This window comes from Candoia aspera, chromosome 1, assembly GCF_035149785.1.
Source record: "Candoia aspera isolate rCanAsp1 chromosome 1, rCanAsp1.hap2, whole genome shotgun sequence".
NCBI lineage: Eukaryota > Metazoa > Chordata > Lepidosauria > Squamata > Boidae > Candoia > Candoia aspera.
In genome coordinates, this window is record NC_086153.1 from 166,370,003 (window position 1) to 166,391,235 (window position 21,233).

General features: G+C 40.6%; 1 protein-coding gene across 1 annotated transcript in view; it reads right to left on the bottom strand.

Annotated features, from left to right (window-relative positions):
• Positions 1-393: 393 nt before the first annotated feature.
• The window catches only part of POFUT2 (protein O-fucosyltransferase 2), a 29,064-nt gene continuing 8,224 nt past the window's right edge, over positions 394-21,233 (bottom strand). The window contains exons 7-9 of the mRNA XM_063317818.1: positions 15,439-15,619; positions 4,962-5,085; positions 394-2,376 (exon numbers count right to left, since the gene is read on the bottom strand). Coding sequence (XP_063173888.1) covers positions 2,223-2,376; positions 4,962-5,085; positions 15,439-15,619 — 459 coding nt within the window. The 3' untranslated portion in view covers positions 394-2,222. The remainder of the gene's footprint in view (positions 2,377-4,961; positions 5,086-15,438; positions 15,620-21,233) is intronic.

Sequence of the window (21,233 nt, forward strand, 5' to 3'; positions counted from 1 at the left end):
TAGGCAACATCTTCAGTGCACCGAAGATGTTGCCTAGTCTGGCAATGAAACGTCTGCAAGAAAACAACAAGGCTCGGAGAGCACCAAGGACTCCACAGTTCAACCCTGAGCTACGAATATTCTCTTCAGAAAGTAACTTTGTTAAAAGTTGTTAACTAGCTTTATGTTTCAAATCATAAACTGGTCCCACCTCCAAATGTTGCTGATAACTAAACATTTGATACTGATGCCAGAAAATTAAAATAGTTCCTTAGCTGTATGTATGGAAAATAGAGATGAAAATACTGCGAAGTGTAAACTGAATATTCACTAAGAATTTAGTTGTGTGAAACCTTAATTCTGTACAGAGTGTTTACCTGTAATATTCATAAAGAGTCTGGCAATGAAACTTAAGAAGATTCTTTTTATTGGAGACCATATTACATTGGAAAGAAGTACAAATTAAAACAGAAGTGAACACACTGGCTTATCTTTAAATGATCCACATAATGCATGTGACCCTTAATCTCGCTCTCTGCCCCCTTTTTCTAATTGTGCTAATTTGAAAACACAGGTCAGATTGTTTTCTTCTTTCAAAGTCGTCTCTGCCTAGCTGAATAAAGCAACTTGAAATTATAGAACCAAAGAAGGCTGGGGGAAAAAAGAGCAAGTGTTGGTTCCATGAATTTCATAGTTGCTCCCACTCATTGCGGGGCTGAATACAGCTCCTACATTTTTCCTGTAATTCTGAATTTTCATGGTGGTAGAACATAAACACTCTCGGTGTGTTATTTCAAGAACAGAACTGAGATTAAAATGTAGAGCAGATGCAAGTTTTCATAACTAGGAAGCCTCTATTTTACTATCTGGCAAATGTTCATTTATGGCACATTTTAACTGAGTTCTGAAAAGAGGACAAGAAAAAATAGTTTGCAGGTAGATCAAAGAATTTTAAGAGACTGCCTGCGTATTGCTTTTAAGGAAGATTCCAGGACAAGTTAGATACTGACAAGTATCTGATAAAGACAATTATTTGCTATTGTAACATTTCAGCTAGAGGATACAAGAGAGAAACAGTGAGCAAAGGATAAGTAACTTCAAGAAAAGTATGAGGGTGAGAGAAAGATAACTATTCTACTCCAATAGTAGAGAATGTGTGTCACTCAGGATTGATCTGTGGGGTTCCTGGTGTTCACTGAGCTTGATTGTTTTCCCACAGACATTTCCTGCACTGATGTTACTTTGCCTGGTAATGAAATGTCTGTAGGAAAACCACCAAGCTCAGAGAACACACCTAGAACTCAAAGGATAAAACTCTTCTTATCCCTACAATACAGATACAAAAAACAAAAATCCACATAAGTAATGTCCATAAACTCATTTTGCTTTCACTCTAGCACCACAGGTGGAACAACTCTGTTAGTCGTAACAAATTGGCAAGCGTACATTTGATTTTCTGAGACAACTCTGGATAACAAGGCATAGCTTAGTAAATTAACTAAAGGCAAAAGAAAGATGACATAAATGAGGGAGAACAATTTAGGCAATTTAAAATTTCTCGTAACAACCAATTTGACTAGGACATACCACCTCTGTTTAGCCACATATACCTTGTACTTTCTTCCCAGTTCACAAATAAAATGGAACTGCAAGTTCTTACACACTTCATTAGTTTTTTTTAAAAAATTGTTTTTGTAAACAAATTTAGTTCCAGCAAAATGTTTTAGAAACAAGTTAATTCCATTAGAAAATGCTGTCTGATCAGATTTAAAACAGGGGACGTCTATGTGACTTCTCAGAGTCAACAATTAAAACCAGGAATTTTTGAATCCATGAAGTGTGTTTTGCTTTGATCAAACCCATGACTGAAGTGACCTCTTTCAGGCTGTTTTGCAAAGTTTTGAGGGGTCTGTAGTTCCAAACGTTCAGCCCAGCCAAGCTGCCATGCCATTTGAGGGCCTTCAGTGGTCACTTCTGCTGGATCTTCTGGTGAAGCAAAGTAGTGGGTTGAAGTGAACTGGTCTACCTTGATGGTTTGATTAGAGGCAAGTTGAACACCTTGCTTTTTTTAAATTACAACCATAATACTGACAACTGTAAATTGTTTAAGAAATAAGCTACTGTACTAACCAGAAACGATAAAAAAGAGAGAAGGAAACACATTTAAAACCAATTTCTTTCCACAAAAATAATTGTTTAATTTCTTTGGTGGGTGGCAGCTGCAGTTCAACACATTGAATATATTAATATTCAATTTTCCAGTGAGTTGGCTGTTCACAGGTTTTCTCATCATTTCCACAAAATCTGTTGTAAGTTGTTTTGGGGTCAAAACCCAGAATTTCTCTTTCCTCATGAATGCGGAAAGAAAATGTTGAAACTGAGGTTCCTATAAAATATCTATGAAGAGAAAATGTAAGTGGATAAAGAGACAGTTTCCAAAATGCAGATATGCTATGCAAAACCCATTAGAGAAATTTTGCTATCATTAATGCCATGGGGATAATAAAAGATAGCACTAGTCTTGCTAAGTCAAACACATACATTATAAAATAATAAAGGCGGAATAGAAAATGAATGAATGAATAAATAAATAAATAAACAAACATATTTACTGGATTTATCCCCCCCACACCCATCAATACAAAATAATAAAATGACCATGGTAAAAAAAAGAAGAAAATAAAGCAAATAAACCAATCCTAATGTATCACAGCACTACAACCAAGGGTATCAATTCACATCTCAAATGCTCTCTGAAAAGTCTCCATTTTGAACAGCCTGTGGAAAGCTGATAGTGTAGGGACAGACTCAATCTCTGTGGGGAAGTTACTCCAAAATATAAGTTCATCAGCAGAAAAGGAGCACTCCAAGCCTTGACCCCCTCACTTTGTGGAAATGGGGGGCTGCTAGCAGGTTCTCTTGGGGACATGGGTTGCGGGGAGAATGACAGCAATTGCAGAAGACGGTCCGACAAGCACCTGAGTGCCAAGCCACATGCTTTAAAATTTAAAGCCAACACTTCAATTTGCATTTAGAAACCACTAAGAAGCCAATACAGGCCTAGAGTACAGGGGTTCTGTTCTCATGCTGGTATGTGTCAGCTAGCACCCAGGCCACCACATTCTGGACCAACTGAAGCTTCTGAGTAGTCTCCAAATGCATATCTGCAGTCTCATATACAACACACTATAAAAGTCCAGACTGTTGGTGCATGGGTTGCTGTCATGAGGTCCTTGCACTCTGGGTAAGGCTGCAACTGGCCCATCAGCCAAAACTGGGCAAAGGCTCCTCTGGTCATAGTCTTCTATTTAGCAGTAGCCACATACCCAAGAAGATCCTCAAGTTATAGACCTGCTCTTTCAGAGACAATGCCACCTTGTCAACACTGTAGGTATCAGAGAACCCCAATGAACAAAGATCCACTCTATCTTGCTTGAGATCAATTTCAGCCTGTTTTGCCCCATCCAGACCCCCACAGCTTCTAGACACTGGGTAGAGACAATGGCAGCCTCTCCTGTATGGGCCAGGGTAGTAGTGCACAATTGGGTATACTTTACTGATGATACCCTACCCTGTACCAACAGATGTCCTCCACCAGTAACTTCATGTAAATGTTAAAGAGCAGGGAAGAAAGGCCAAGCCTCCCAGTATTCTAAAGGGAGTAAACATTTGGTACTCCTCCACCATCACCAACGGGAACTGCCCAATGATGATGGAGCAGAACCAATGCAGCACTGTGCCTATGTCCAATCCTTATAGATGACCAGAAGGATATGAGGATCAATAGTATTGATGGCCAGAGAGATTTGCAAAGACTACCCCCATCTAGGTCTTGACACAAGCCATCTTCAGGAGTGATCTACCTGTCTCTGTTTATGTTCAGGTCTGAACCCTGGATGGAAAGGGTCTGGATATATACCTGAGAGACAGAGCATATACTCAGCATGCAGAAGTTTCCAGAAATAGCTTCTTGTATTTCTGTAACTCTAGAGAAACAATGCTGGTCAGAAATGGCAGTAAAGCATAAGGTTCTTTTTTTTAAAATTTATCTTATGCAAAGCTAATAATCTGTTTACTGATTAATACGTCTTCTTAAAAAGAAATACAATTCCCACATGAAAATTATTTGGTTCAAATAAATACACGCTCAAGTCAGTTTCATCTATGTATTTTCTTAGCAACAAGAACCTGTATTCTAGGATGCTTTTTTCATTTCTCAGCCTATTCAGCAAGCCTGGGATTTCTTGGTGTTCTCCTATCTGAGTACTAACCAGGTCTGCCTTGCCATTTAAACAGCAAAACCATAACAATAAAACTATTTGGGTGAAATGATCCCCATATTTTTATTATAACTTCTATATAATTTCATAATTTAATATTACTTTTATGAACTGTAAGATCATAAAAAGCATAACCATTTCATAATAATTCAAGCATACAGACAATAAAACAGTTTTTACATGTTATTTCCCATGCTACTTCTGAAAACTTAGGGAATCCAATTAGTTCCAAAACAAACCTTCACCCAAATAATTTAGCAGAAATACCTTAATAGGGAGGTCCCTGCTAAATCGTTTAGCAGGATTGCAAGCAGGAATTTGGCTAACTGCTCTAATTAAACGAGGTGATCAAAATGACCCTATCAGCTAAATTAGATAAATGCTATGGTAAATTGAATTTGCATGGTACTCCATTCATTCACCTAGTGTAAAAATGATCTCCCAATGCAGTTCTAGGTAAAGTTTTTCTGTACAAGAAATGCATAATTTTATTTCTGCCAATTATAAATTAATTTTAATTATCTGTTGTCATTATAGGATTACATGTTTGTATGCAACCTATTTGAATAAAAACTTACCTATCTACCCACCCACTCACCATCCACCATGGGGAGAAAGACAGACTCCGTGTGTGTGTGTGTGTGTGTGTGTGAGAGAGAGAGAGAGAGAGAGAGAGAGAGAGAGAGAGAGAGAGAGAGTTACCTGGCATGTGCACATATCCACTGGTCAATAATTGCTATTCCTCCATCTTTGTAGAGCTCCACTTCCTCCCAAGTAGGTTCAAATCTCACCATCTCTGGAAGAAGTGCTTTTAATTCTTCAACCTCTGAAAAAAATACACTCAATCAACATTCTTCAAGGAGCAAGTCTCATCTTACCCCATTTTATATTAAAACAAAATAATCTTTTTTGCTTATTTAAGGATTTTAACCTTCAGCAAAGGATCGTTACCTTGTCGTGGTGCTGGAGCTTGAGCACCTCAATGATGCCATGAGCTAAACCGTGAAGGGCCACCCAAGACGGGAAGGTCATGACAGAGAGGTCAGACTAAATGTGATCCCTGGGGAAGGTAATGGCAACCCACCCCAGTATTCTTGCCGTGAAAACTAAATGGATCAGTACAACCAGAGATATGTCGGTATACCATCGGAAGATGAGACCCCCAGGTCGGAAGATGGTCAAAATGCTACTGGGGAGGAACAGAGGATGAGCTCAACTAGCCCCAGACGTGATGACGCAGCTAGCTCAAAGCCGAAAGGACGGCTAGCGGCCGACGGTGCTGGTGGTGAACGGCGAATCCGATGTTCTAAGGATCAACACACCATTGGAACCTGGAATGTAAGATCTATGAGCCAGGGCAAATTGGATGTGGTTATTGGTGAGATGTCAAGATTAAAGATAGACATTCTGGGCGTCAGTGAACTGAAATGGACTGGAATGGGCCACTTCACATCAAATGACCACCAGATCTACTACTGCGGACAAGAGGACCACAGAAGAAATGGAGTTTCTTCATAATTAATAGTAAAGTGGCTAAAGCAGTGCTTGGATACAACCCAAAAAACGACAGAATGATCTCAATTCGAATTCAGGGCAAGCCATCTAACATCACAGTGATCCAAATATACGCCCCAACCACAAATGCTGAAGAAGCTGAAGTAGAGCAGTTCTATGAGGATCTGCAGCACCTACTGGACAACACGCCTAAAAGAGATGTTATTTTCATCAGAGGAGACTGGAATGCTAAGGTGGGCAGTCAAATGACACCTCGAATTACAGGTAAGTATGGCCTGGGAGAACAAAACGAAGCAGGACACAGGCTGATAGAATTTTGCCAAGACAATTCACTCTGCATAACAAACACTCTCTTCCAACAACCTAAGAGACGGCTTTATACATGGACTTCACCAGATGGACAACACCGAAATCAGATTGATTACATCCTTTGCAGCCAAAGGTGGCGGACATCTGTACAGTCGGTAAAAACAAGGCCTGGAGCTGACTGTAGTTCAGATCACGAACTTCTTCTTGCACAATTTAGGATCAGACTAAAGAGATTAGGGAAGACCCACAGATCAGCTAGATATGAGCTCACTAATATTCCTAAGGAATATGCAGTGGAGGTGAAGAATAGATTTAAGGGACTGGACTTAGTAGATAGGGTCCCGGAAGAACTCTGGACAGAAGTTGGCAGCATTGTTCAGGAGGCAGCAACAAAATACATCCCAAGGAAAGAGAAAACCAAGAAGGCAAAATGGCTGTCTGCTGAGACACTAGAAGTAGCCCAAGAAAGAAGGAAAGCAAAAGGCAACAGTGATAGGGGGAGATATGCCCAATTAAATGCAAAATTCCAGAGGTTAGCCAGAAGAGATAAGGAATTATTTTTAAACAAGCAATGCGCGGAAGTGGAAGAAGACAATAGAATAGGAAGGACAAGAGACCTCTTCCAGAAAATTAGAAACATTGGAGGTAAATTCCAGGCAAAAATGGGTATGATCAAAAACAAAGATGGCAAGGACCTAACGGAAGAAGAAGAGATCAAGAAAAGGTGGCAAGAATATACAGAAAACCTGTATAGGAAGGATAACAATATCGGGGATAGCTTTGACAGTGTGGTCGGTGAGCTAGAGCCAGACATCCTGAAGAGTGAGGTTGAGTGGGCCTTAAGAAGCATTGCTAATAACAAGGCAACAGGAGACGACGGCATCCCAGCTGAACTGTTCAAAATCTTGCAAGATGATGCTGTCAAGGTAATGCATGCTATATGCCAGCAAATTTGGAAAACACAAGAATGGCCATCAGACTGGAAAAAATCAACTTATATCCCCATACCAAAAAAGGGAAACACGAAAGAATGTTCAAACTATCGAACAGTGGCACTCATTTCACATGCCAGTAAGGTAATGCTCAAGATCCTGCAAGGTAGGCTTCAGCAGTTCATGGAGCGAGAATTGCCAGATGTACAAGCTGGGTTTAGAAAAGGCAGAGGAACTAGAGACCAAATTGCCAATATCCGCTGGATAATGGAAAAAGCCAGGGAGTTTCAGAAAAACATCTATTTCTGTTTTATTGACTATTCTAAAGCCTTTGACTGTGTGGACCATAACAAATTGTGGCAAGTTCTTAGTGGTATGGGGATACCAAGTCATCTTGTATGCCTCCTGAAGAATCTGTATAACGACCAAGTAGCAACAGTAAGAACAGACCACGGAACAACAGACTGGTTTAAGATTGGGAAAGGAGTACGGCAGGGCTGTATACTCTCACCCTACCTATTCAACTTGTACACAGAACACATCATGCGACATGCTGGGCTTGAGGAATCCAAGGCTGGAGTTAAAATCTCTGGAAGAAACATTAACAATCTCAGATATGCAGATGATACCACTTTGATGGCTGAAAGTGAAGAGGAACTGAGGAGCCTTATGATGAAGGTGAAAGAAGAAAGTGCAAAAGCTGGTTTGCAGCTAAACCTCAAAAAAACCAAGATTATGGCAACCAGCTTGATTGATAACTGGCAAATAGAGGGAGAAAATGTAGAAGCAGTGAAAGACTTTGTATTTCTAGGTGCGAAGATTACTGCAGATGCTGACTGCAGTCAGGAAATCAGAAGACGCTTAATCCTTGGAAGAAGAGCAATGACAAATCTCGATAAAATAGTTAAGAGCAGAGACATCACACTGACAACAAAGGCCCGCATAGTTAAAGCAATGGTGTTCCCTGTAGTAACATATGGCTGCGAGAGCTGGACCATAAGGAAGGCTGAGAGAAGGAAGAGAGATGCTTTGGAACTGTGGTGTTGGAGGAAAATTCTGAGAGTGCCTTGGACTGCAAGAAGATCAAACCAGTCCATCCTCCAGGAAATAAAGCCAGACTGCTCACTTGAGGGAATGGTATTAAAGGCAAAACTGAAATACTTTGGCCACATAATGAGAAGACAGGACACCCTGGAGAAGATGCTGATGCTAGGGAGAGTGGAAGGCAAAAGGAAGAGGGGCCAACCAAGGGCAAGGTGGATGGGTGATATTCTAGAGGTGACGGACTCGTCCCTGGGGGAGCTGGGGGTGTTGACCGACAGGAAGCTCTGGCGTGGGCTGGTCCATGAAGTCACGAAGAGTCGGAAGCGACTAAACGAATAAACAACAACGAAGGATTTTAACAAAAGGAAAAGGTGGCAGCAAAGGTCTATATTAATATTTTTCTCTTTCTGCTTTTTCATTGCATAATGTATACTACTTCTTTCTCTTTTTTCTTTCTTTTGAAATGCTTTTTTAAAATTATACTCCCAAAATCTAGAACCTTTCAGTCAACGAAGAGCTATGGATATATCAAAGTTGGACTGTTGCAAAAAAGCTGACCATGTACTCATGGAAGAACATTTGTATCCCAGACTCTAAATGTTGTCTTAACAAAATTTGTGAACGCTTAGCTTTTTAAATTAGCTTTGTACTGAAAGAGAGACAAGATATGATTATACAGTATATGATTCAATATAGTCTAAGTTTAATTCATTGGTTAAATTTCATTCATTGTTCACATTGCTGAAAAAAATATGTGTTATATAATTATAATATCCTGTATCTACCTGCATCTGTATCTAAAAATCAGAAGGAATCTGGTAGTACCTTTTCTGGCTAACATGATTTATTGAAAGGTTTAAGTTTTCATGAGCTCACTTCATCAGCTGCAGAGTGGCTAAACTGATGTAGGATTATATTGGGATGAGGCAGAAGGGGGGAAGGAAGAAGAAGACAGGTTGCTTTATGCAGATGCAGGTTACCTGCGAGACAGGCTACAAGCACAGTTTCAATCAACTATTGTAATGTGTCAAAAACTCATTGAATTTGTTGAGACTTTCTGAGATAGCCTGTAACCTTTTGATGTGAGTTCAGCAATCTCTTGCTCAATTACAAAGTCATACTCTCACTGACATACATTGACACCAACTATGACAAGCACAAAGAAGTGGGGCAGAGGCAGCCCACAGACTCATTTGCACTGGTGACAAGGTTGGGAAGCAAATGAAGATGGACTCGTTCCTAATTGCTGATCTGAGTATCTCCATAACTTTTACAGAGAATAGGTAGGAGAGCAGGACATGTTCGCTAATGGCAGAAACTGTAGCTGGAATATTTGTATCTTTGAGTGATATTAAAACAAAAATAGACAATCTGAGTTAGAGTGTGGAAGAAAGTAATCCAGAACTGCAAAAGGGAAAAGGAAGGATGTGATATATCAAAACAGCAGTTGTTTGAATTATTCGTTGGCACTTCAAACAGGAATGAACCAGCCAAATGAAGAGAGGTGGTTGCACTAAAAAGCAATTATATAGTCATTGCATGCAATACTAAACAAGCCATTTAGATTTGTATCTCAAAACATGGACTTAAAAGTAGTACACGTAAGGCCAATACAGCAGCTGATTCTCTTTTTCTCCTTTAGCCTACAGGTATGTCATGACTGGAGGTGAATTTTAATGCCAGGTTAGTACCAGATGATAATACATAAATGCCTTAGGCCATTTCCTGCTTACTAGACCCCAAGGAACAAGGGCTTCCACTTGCACATTCTTTTAAACATCAGAAGTCCAATATTGCAGGACTGTCTGTCGCAGACAGCCTGTTGGCTTAACTAGCACATCTCAAATGGCTCTCTTCCAAATGATCATCCAGAGGAACACACTGGGCAGGGAATAACGTGAGTTTCGTCAACTATACAATTGTGTCTGGAAACTTCCTCCAGCTTATCAATTTATTTGGGGTTTCCACATACCTTGATAGAGATCACCTCTTGCCAACAGTTCATTTTATATCTCCCTCCTTATTTTTCCAGATGAAAAGATTGTATCATTCCAATCTATGCTGGGAGAATCTGCCGAATTAAATGCTATGCACATTTAGACAGGGCTGCCACAGAACATCTCAGCTCTGATCTCTTGGAGAGAATTTGCAAATACTTTCAGTAGAATCGAATTCATTTAAGCTGGAGTATGAAAAACTTCTTTCTGAACTTCAGTGATTCACGACTGCACAGTACTCTGACCATTATAAAAGATAGGCCTCACCCTCCAGCCCCTCTACCATGAAAAAGCAGGATGGCAAAGACACTTCTTAATGTTAAGATAAATAGATCCAATCAAGAATCTTTTCCTGGCCAAGATCTCTTAAGACAAAAGGCCTTGTATAAACAATTCCTGCAGTGAAAAAGGGAAGACATGAATGCAGCACAGCTCCAGTTCTCCCAAGCTGTTAGGACTAAGAACTCTGCCCATTTTTGGTGCTTAGTACCTGACTGTTTGACTGAAAGGTTGTCCCTGTTAGATAATTTTATTCTTCCAGAAACCTGGGAAAGACATTTCAAGAACTTAGACAGCAAGGCTGATATGGCTAGCTAGCCATTTATTCAGTGACCTGACAGACCTACTTGCATTGGTTGATTCTGCCGAAGTTGTGGATTTGATTGGCCAACTGAAACTGGGGATGGCACCTGGGTGTGACCTGATTCCACTGGATATAATAAAGAGAAACATGGACTGATGGGCCTTTGCATTAGCAGCCCTGTTTACAGTTATTGACTGGAGTGGGCGAATCCCTACGGACTAGAGTGCTGCAATAACAGCGCCTACCTAAAAGAAAAGCTATAGAGAAGGTTCTTCAAATTATAGGCCAATAACCTTGCTCAGCGCCATCAACAAGCTTTATGCCACCCACCTGCAATGGAAGCTTCACGACTGGCTGGGGCAGGAAAACTCTTAGAAGAAGAGCACAGCAGCATCAGAAAGAGTTGACTGCTTACCGGCCAATGTATGTATGGTCTTGCAACACTGGTGGAAAAATACTCCTCTCAATCTGGAACCTCTCTTTATGCAGTTTTTATTTATTTAAAATTTGCTTTTGACTCCACTTCATGTTATATACTGTGGGAGAAACTGAATGCTTCCTTTATAGAGAAGAGGCTTTTATATCAAATCCATTTATTGTACAAGAACACATCTACATGAGTCACATATAATCCTCCAGGCCATTTTACCAATTTAATCCCATCTGAATTAAAAGGAGAAGGGAATCAAGCAAGACTGCATTTTAGCCTTGTTCAATTTGTTCAACTTCTACATCAACAGCCTAGTTGGTCATTTGGCCAGCTTGAATCACCATCCCCTGCAAGCTGGCCAAGAGATGCATCTGTACTGTTCTTTATGCTGATGACGCTGTGATCCTCTCCAGGACCCCCACTGGCCTTAGGAGAGCACTGAGAGCCTTTGCTCAATACTGTGAAGAGCATCAACTAGAGATAAATTATTCTAAAACCAAAATTATGTTTGCCAGAAGGCCTAAAAACTATTCCTACCACATCAATAAGCTTTGTATGTGCAAGTCTCATGCTTTAAATACCTGGGAGAGATATTTCAAGCCTCAGGCAGTCGAAGGGCACACAAAAGCTAAGCTACCTTGAATGCACAAAAGAGCTCAGCAGCTATTTTGAGATTCCGCTGAACGGGGTGAGGCAGGGTGGGGGTACTGCCTTCCAGCAGCCTTTAAATTATTTCAAGCTAAATCTTTGACCTAACTCACTAATGGAGTGCAGCTCAGACCATTTTCTAGCTTTGCCCCCCTGCAATAAGTCCAGTCTAAATTCCTCAGGATAGCATTGCAAGCACCTTGTTGTGTTTCTAGTGAATGTATCCCTTGAATTAGGTATGATGAATGCAGAGGTCAGAGCCTGGCTCCTAAATTTTACTTATTGGCTGAAACTTATTTTCTTACCTGAGGGTCTTGCCCCCTTGATACTGTCAGATAAATTTAAGTCTTCCTGGATGAGCACAGTTGAAAGCAAACCAGAGACATATTTTTTCCCCCACACCAGAGGTTTTAAAAAGGGGCTATGATCAGACAACATTGCTTATTAAACCGCATTATGGACATGGTGTGCCAAAGTGATATAGGCAGGGCTTCCAAACTGCTGGTGAACCAGCACATAAAGTACCTCCTAAAACCTGCTTCATATCTCACACAACTGGCCTATTTGGGGCACAGAAGAGCTTTACTCTGGGAGAGTGTGATTATGCCCCTGTAGGGATGGGGAGGTAAAAACAATGGAGCACATACTACTTGCTTGTCAATTTAACAGTCATATCTGAAGTATCTACGTAACACCATTGTTAGAAGATTTCCAGCTCACCCCAGGCATTTTGATATACGGAGACAACATATAATATGGCAAAATTTGTTGTGGCAGCATGCAAATCAGGAAGACGTTGGTTACAAAATGTTAGCAATAATTGCCTTTCTCCTTAGGTTGTCTTCTTTTTGGTAATAATTAATTGCTTTTTATATGCACTTTTTTCCTCTTGGCTTTTTATACTAATTTGTTTTATGTACTGATACTTACCTCAGGACTGACAACAAAGGCCCGCATAGTTAAAGCAATGGTGTTCCCCGTAGTAACGTATGGCTGCGAGAGCTGGACCATAAGGAAGGCTGAGAGAAGGAAGATCAATGCTTTTGAACTGTGGTGTTGGAGGAAAATTCTGAGAGTGCCTTGGACTGCCAGAAGATCAAACCAGTCCATCCTCCAGGAAATAAGCCAGACTGCTCACTTGAGGGAATGATATTAAAGGCAAAACTGAAATACTTTGGCCACATAATGAGAAGACAGGACACCCTGGAGAAGATGCTGATGCTAGGGAGAGTGGAGGGCAAAAGGAAGAGGGGCGACCAAGGGCAAGGTGGACGGATGATATTCTAGAGGTGACGGACTGGTCCCTGGGGGAGCTGGGGGTGCTGACGACCGACAGGAAGCTCTGGCGTGGGCTGGTCCATGAAGTCACGAAGAGTCGGAAGCGACTAAACGAATAAACAACAACAAACTTACCTCAGGTCCCTGGGTTACAACCACTCGTTCAGTGACCATTCAAAGTTACAACAGCGCTGAATGAGGGGGACTTAGGACCAGTCTGCAAAGTTGCGGCCGTCACAGCATCCCTGCGGCCATGTGATCGTGATTCGGGTGTTTGGCAACTGGCTTGCAATTACAATGGCTGCAGCATCCTGCAGTCACATGATCGCCATTTGCAACCTTCCCTGCCAGCTTCCCACAAGCAAAGTCAATGGGGAAGATGGCAGGAGGTCGCAAGTTGCTCCTGCTGCTTTTTCACTTCCCTATGGCAGCCACCCACCCATTTGCACTCTGTAGTGCCTGTCAGCGGCACCCATGCACCCACCCCACACTCCATGGCAGCTGCCCTGGCACCCACCAACCTGCCTGTAGCTCTCACCCACGGCTCTCACCCATCGGCCTGCTTGCCTGGGACTCCTGCCACTTCCCTCTTAACAACCTGTGCAGTTCTGGGGTTACGAGGGCAACCAAGACTGCTGGGATTACCGTTGCTAAGAAATCTGGTCCCAATTGCTGTCATAACCCAAGGACTACCTGTAATAAGGTTTATGTTCAAGTTGAATAGGGCACAGATAAAACAGCACTTTCCTACTTTCCAGCAAGTGGTATTCAGAGGCATTGTGCTTCTGATACTGGAGATATAAATAAATAAATACTTATCACAACTGGCATGGGACTTGGTTATTTGAGGGACCGCCTCTCACCAGTTACATCTACCCATCTCATGAGGACTGGGAGGAGAGGCATGTTATGGGTCCTGTCTTCAAAAGCGTGTCATCTGGCAGGACCCAGGAAGACAGCCTTTTCTGCCATGGTGCTCATCCTCTGGAACACTCTTCTCCTGGAACTTAGATTGGTTCTGCCAGCCTTTCGGGAGGCCCTGAAGACATGGCTCTGCCACCATGCTTGGAGGGGGGGTCTGGTTTTTACACTGGCTTTGTTGAGCTTGGCACAAGGATGGACAGTGGCTGCTGACCATGGTTTTTTTGTTTTCTAAATGGTTTCTGAAGTTTTGTATGTTTCCATATTGGTTTTTAACTTTTTTATTGGATTGTTGTTTTAACTGTTGTGAGCTGCCCAGAGTCACTTAGGTGAGATGGGTATCAAATCAAATCAGTAAATAAACCAAAGAGCAGCTAGTGCATTACCTACCACGAATTTCAATATTTCCCTATTAAAAGCTGTCCAAGTGGATAACAGTGCATTTCACAGTATTTATTTTACCTTTCCTAGATCTTCTGACATTCAGTTTTCTTAGATGAGTCTGGATACTAGTATAATACGAGGAGTTAAGCTTTTCTCTTTATGTTTTATCCACAGCATACATAATTTAATATACAACTATTATGCAATGGAAGCCTACCTACTGGTCCTTTTTCTAAGATAAAAAGTTGTAAACATTTGAATCTTTCATTGCATGGGAATGCTCTAAACCATGGTAAGTTCTGTTGTCCATTTCTACACTTTTTCCAGTTCTACAGCATTAATTTTTGGGGTATACAATAAAAAAACAAAATTAAAAATAGGTTAAATGTTACAGACTGAATCCCTCTAAAGAGTATTGCAGTGTTCAATCATTGTCCCATTAAATCATTAATTTCTCTATAGTTTTGTTTTCAAGGGAAATAAAACTATGATCATCCTCAATCAATTTGCAAGACATATTTGAAAATCTTTAGGTTTAGTCCAAGCACAGCAGCATAAGAGAGTAGCATAACTCTTATGCTACTGAATTGCAAGGTGAATTTGCTGAATTAATTTGCTGAATTGCAAGGTGGCAACAAGAACAAAATACAAGTAACAAAAACTGCACAATTAATCTGCTGAAGGAGTTGGCATTTTAGTCGTAACTGATGAAGAATCAAATGATGAATCCCTTTAGGACTTCCTAGTTCACTGTGTATCAAGGCCACTATGAACTGCATGGTCTAGATCACCATGCAGTACTGTGTCCTAGGCCAAAGACCTACACTGCACACAAAATGCAATTTACACAATCATTTCTTGCATTATCCTCTTTAATGCAAGTAAGGAAGTGAGAATGGAAGCAACTGTTGCACACTGAAAGGCAACTTAAATATTCCATTAGGTATGCTACTCTCTTATGCTCCTGTGCTTGGACTAAACCTAAAACTTTTCAAGTATGTCTTGCAAATTTATTTATTTATTTTGTTCAGCAATGATTTTACCTTTGGCACAGATTCATGTGTATACTGCAAAATGAACAGATTTTGTTTAGAACAAAATCAAAAATATTTTGCTAATTAGAGAAAAAAATACATACCCTGCACAATGGCGTCAGTAGCTACAAAAACCTTCTCCAGCTTATACAACTTCAGCAGGCTGTGGATTTTCTTAACTGCTTCCCGAATGCTGGGCACATCAGTTCTGTGACCCCAGATGAAGTCTTTGCGTCTGAGATGAACACCAAGATATGGGCCACCAATGGCTGTGCCCAGTTTTACCTAGCACATAAGAACCAGTACATGCTGAAACTGAAATAAAATGGCATTGATTCAGTAAGAATAAATCTCCACACATGAACATATTTTCTGTAACATCGCTTAAGGAGGAATTTGATATATCTAGGAAATCTGTGCTTGACAAAGCTTTCAATATTCATAAATTGTCAATCTACATACTGGCCTTTGTAAAAAAAAGTTCTTAACAACAGCTTCAATTAAGCAACTCTATGTATTGCTCCCAAGTATATAAATGTATGTATTTAATGGAGAAATCCTTTATATAAGATTTTTTTTCTACATGGAAAATAATTCCATACTTGGAGATAATATGTGCTTAGAGCACATGTATGTACTTTGTCCTATGTATACACAGTATATATATATATTATTATGTAAACTACTTTCAGTCGTGAGATGTAGGATAGTGCAGAAATGTTGCAATGAATCAATTGCTAGTAGGAAACTACAAGTGATATTGCTGTCTACTCTTCAGCAAAGCATGCACTTCCTCTGAGCTATATTCTTATCAATTATGTGTGGATAGGATGTGTTCAAATATATACTGTTTTTCATGTACAGAAGTAGTCTTCAATGGTAACAGGCCTAAACGTATTACCTTTGATAGAAGGATGAGCAGTTTATATTCTCCTTCAGTGGAAGAGTTTATTTCCAGAGCCTGAAAGGTTACTATACTGACTCATAGCCATACAGAATTTGCAAGAATTCTGTTTTCCAGAATGCAGTGGTATATGTCACATTACTCAAAGATAAGAAGTTCTTATCAACAGAGCAATACTCTTTGAATCAAGGCTGGCTATCTGACCTCCTGTAAGCATTCATATGAACACTTCTTGCAATTATCCTATCGGGTATGGGCATGGTTTTCTGCTTCCATAGATAATAACAGTCTTGCATGGTCTTCTGACTGAGGGCGCATTCTGACATTGCAGATTTATCCCCGTTCCACCTCTTAATTGGCAACCAAATGAAAACTTCTAAAGAAACCTGGCCACTGAAAAATATGGCAGACAAAGTCTCAAAAAAGACACTACAAACATATTCACAAAGTTATATTACTTTCCCAAGGAAAATAGAAAAATGGTATTTAATCTTCACAGACATGAGGAAATTATGGAAGTCATGCACTCTAGTTTTCAATGCTGCCTTTATTTAATCTTGCTCAAGTGCCAAACTAATCTCCTTTCCTTGGACAGAAGGAGCATTCAGTCTCTCTTCTCATCTTAATATTTTGTTGTTTATTCGTTCAGTCGCTTCCGACTCTTCGTGACTTCATGGACCAGCCCACGCCAGAGCTTCCTGTCGGTCGTCAACACCCCCAGCTCCCCCAGGGACGAGTCCGTCACCTCTAGAATATCACCCATCCACCTTGCCCTTGGTTGGCCCCTCTTCCTTTTGCCCTCCACTCTCCCTAGCATCAGCATCTTCTCCAGGGTGTCCTGTCTTCTCATTATGTGGCCAAAGTATTTCAGTTTTGCCTTTAATACCATTCCCTCAAGTGAGCAGTCTGGCTTTATTTCCTGGAGGATGGACTGGTTTGATCTTCTTGCAGTCCAAGGCACTCTCAGAATTTTCCTCCAACACCACAGTTCAAAAGCATCGATCTTCCTTCTCTCAGCCTTCCTTATGGTCCAGCTCTCGCAGCCATATGTTACTACGGGGAACACCATTGCTTTAACTACGCGGACCTTTGTTGTCAGTGTGATGTCTCTGCTCTTAACTATTTTATCGAGATTGGTCATTGCTCTTCTCCCAAGGATTAAGTGTCTTCTGATTTCCTGACTGCAGTCAGCATCTACAGTAATCTTCGCACCTAGAAATACAAAGTCTTTCACTGCTTCTACATTTTCTCCCTCTATTTGCCAGTTATCAATCAAGCTGGTTGCCATAATCTTGGTTTTTTTGAGGTTTAGCTGCAAACCAGCTTTTGCACTTTCTTCTTTCACCTTCATCATAAGGCTCCTCAGTTCCTCTTCACTTTCAGCCATCAAAGTGGTATCATCTGCATATCTGAGATTGTTAATGTTTCTTCCAGCGATTTTAACTCCAGCCTTGGATTCCTCAAGCCCAGCATGTCGCATGATGTGTTCTGCATACAAGTTGAATAGGTAGGGTGAGAGTATACAGCCCTGCCATACGCCTTTCCCAATCTTAAACCAGTCCGCTGTTCCATGGTCTGTTCTTACTGTTGCTACTTGGTCGTTATACAGATTCTTCAGGAGGCATACAAGATGACTTGGTATCCCCATACCACTATGAACTTGCCACAATTTGTTATGGTCCACACAGTCAAAGGCTTTAGAATAGTCAATAAAACAGAAATAGATGTTTTTCTGAAACTCCCTGGCTTTTTCCATTATCCTGCAGATATTGGCAATTTGGTCCCTAGTTCCTCTAAACCCAGCTTGTGCATCTGGCAATTCTCGCTCCATGAATTGCTGAAGTCTACCTTGCAGGATCTTGAGCATTACCTTACTGGCATGTGAAATGAGTACCACTGTTTGATAGTTTGAACATTCTAATTTCTAATTTTCTGGAAGAGGTTTCTTGTCCTTCCTATTCTATTGTCTTCACTTTCGCGCATTGCTTGTATAAAAATAATTCCTTATGTCTCCTGGCTAACCTCTGGAATTCTGCATTTAATTGGGCATATCTCCCCCTATCACTGTTGCCTTTTGCTTTCCTTCTTTCTTGGGCTACTTCTAGTGTCCCAGGAGACAGCCATTTTGCCTTCTTGGTTTTCTCTTTCTTTGGGATGTATTTTGTTGCCGCCTCCTGAACAATGTTGCTAACTTCTGTCCATAGTTCTTCCGGGACCCTATCTACTAAGTCCAGTCCCTTAAATCGATTCTTCACCTCCACTGCATATTCCTTAGGAATATTGGTGAGCTCATATCTAGCTGATCTGTGGGTCTTCCCTAATCTCTTTAGTCTGATCCTAAATTGTGCAAGAAGAAGTTCATGATCTGAACTACAGACAGCTCCAGGTCTTGTTTTTACCGACTGTATAGATGTCTGCCACCTTTGGCTGCAAAGGATGTAGTCAATCTGATTTCGGTGTTGTCCATCTGGTGAAGTCCATGTATAAAGCCGTCTCTTAGGTTGTTGGAAGAGAGTGTTTGTTATGCAGAGTGAGTTGTCTTGGCAAAATTCTATCAGCCTATGTCCTGCTTCGTTTTGTTCTCCCAGGCCATGCTTACCTGTAATTCCAGGTGTCATTTGACTGCCCACCTTAGCATTCCAGTCTCCCGTGATGAAAATAACATCTCTTTTAGGCGTGTTGTCCAGTAGGTGCTGCAGATCCTCATAGAACTGCTCTACTTCAGCTTCTTCAGCATCTGTGGTTGGGGCGTATATTTGGATCACTGTGATGTTAGAGGGCTTGCTCTGAATTTGAATTGAGATCATTCTATCATTTTTTGGATTGTATCCAAGCACTGCTTTAGCCACTTTACTATTAATTATGAAGGCTACTCCATTTCTTCTGTGGTCCTCTTGTCCACAGTAGAAGATCTGGTGGTCATTTGATGTGAAGTGGCCCATTCCAGTCCATTTCAGTTCACTGACGCCCAAAATGTCTATCTTTAATCTTGACATCTCACCAATAACCACATCCAATTTGCCCTGGCTCATAGATCTTACATTCCAGGTTCCAATGGTGTGCTGATCCTTAGAACATCGGATTCACCGTTCACCACCAGCGCCGTTGGCCGTTGGCCGTCCTTTCGGCTTTGAGCTATCTGCGTCATCACGTCTGGGGCTAGTTGAACTCATCCTCTGTTCCTCCCCAGTAGCATTTTGACCATCTTCCGACCTGGGAGTCTCATCTTCCAATGGTATACCGACATATCTCTGGTTGTACTGATCCATTTAGTTTTCATGGCAAGAATACTGGGGTGGGTTGCCATTACATTCCCAAGGGATCGCATTTAGTCTGACCTCTCTGTCATGACCTTCCCGTCTTGGGTGGCCCTTCACGGTTTAGCTCATGGCATCATTGAGGAGCTCAAGCTCCAGCACCACGGCAAGGTAACGATCCTTTGCTGAAGTAACGATCCTTTGCTGAAGCATCTTAAATAGGAATATAATTTTTTAAGCATCCACTGTCAGTAAGACTTCCTAGATAAGCCTCACATCAGATGTTTAAAATATTATAAAATAGATATAAATAAGTACCTTTAATACATTCTGTTAGCCTCACTTTCCTTTTTGCAATTACAACTGCCACAGAACTGATAGCAGTCTCTCTTGCCTATTTCATGACAACACAGTGCTTAAGTCAGGTGCCTTTTTTATAAACAAAGTAAATAAATAATGAAGGACTATCATTCACAGAGTAGAATTGTTTCTTGGCTATCCTTCTGACAAGAGCCTAAACATCCAAAGGAAAAGGCATCACATATACTGAACTTCTTGGATTAATTAAAGATTTAGGTGAAATACACAGCAGACTTTTGTAAGCCTAGCAATCTGTATCCTGTTTCAAAAGAAGAAAAGTTTATTTAGCTATCACAGGCAGATGGTTTAAAGCCTACATTTACTTAGCCTAGGACAAGAGTGGGAGGAGTAGGCAGCCTTTGATGACTGTGATTAACAATTTTTGAGTGGTTGGGGGCCACCTCAGGTAGGGTGATGGTGCTGCATAAGCTTTTCTGTCCCCACCCCTGGGGTAGGGAGGAATATTTTTAAAAAAACTCTATTTTAGAGCTTGTGCAATAATTTTGATATACTTCTCATCTCAAAATGACAGGAAACCATGCCACTAATTTTTGGTTGTTTTAGTTGGCGAGGCTCTGACAGACTAAAAAAATGGGGTTGATGGTGTGTGTAACCCTGTTCTGGACATATTGTTCGTTTTACCATTTGATTTCAGTAATGCTGCATGTCTGCAACATTTAGAAACAATGTAAGGAAATAACACATTAGTGTTACTTGAATCACTGCTACTTTTTTCATGAAATATTACTCATTGGGAACACCTTAGCTTGCTCCAGTAATACCTCTGGGGAACAGATACCTTATAGCAAATCTCAACTCTATAGGTCAACAGAAAATCAGAGAAGCTATATGATCACTGAGGGTATAAATAAAACTGTTGGACTTATTTCCTTTTCATTAATGAAGAAATGAGTAAAGAATATTTGCCCACTGTGCATGCTGAGTGTCTTGCTGCTCTTAAATTGTGAAGTGGTCAGTTTTCAGCTCATAGGAGATTCAGGATAGAAATGAGCAATGAGATGAACACATGAGCCTCTCCTCTCCTCTCCTCCTTTTTAATTATAATTTCCTGACAGATTTTATTTTTTATGATTTTTAAATTAAGTTTGACTTAATTATCTGTTTTTAAATGTCTACTCTGTTATATCACTGAAATGGGGCTGGGATCCTTCCACAGGAATAGAAGCAGCACTGAAAAAATTTGGAGCCAATAGAAGGGATATTTAGTATACTCTTCATCCATAATACACAAATCCAGTGCTCACTTTCTGTATCATATCTTACGCTTTAAGCCATCTACCTGATTTTAATTCCATTATATAAGCTTTATAAAAGTCCAAAATTTCAGTGACCATGTGTTCCAAACATAAAGTACTGA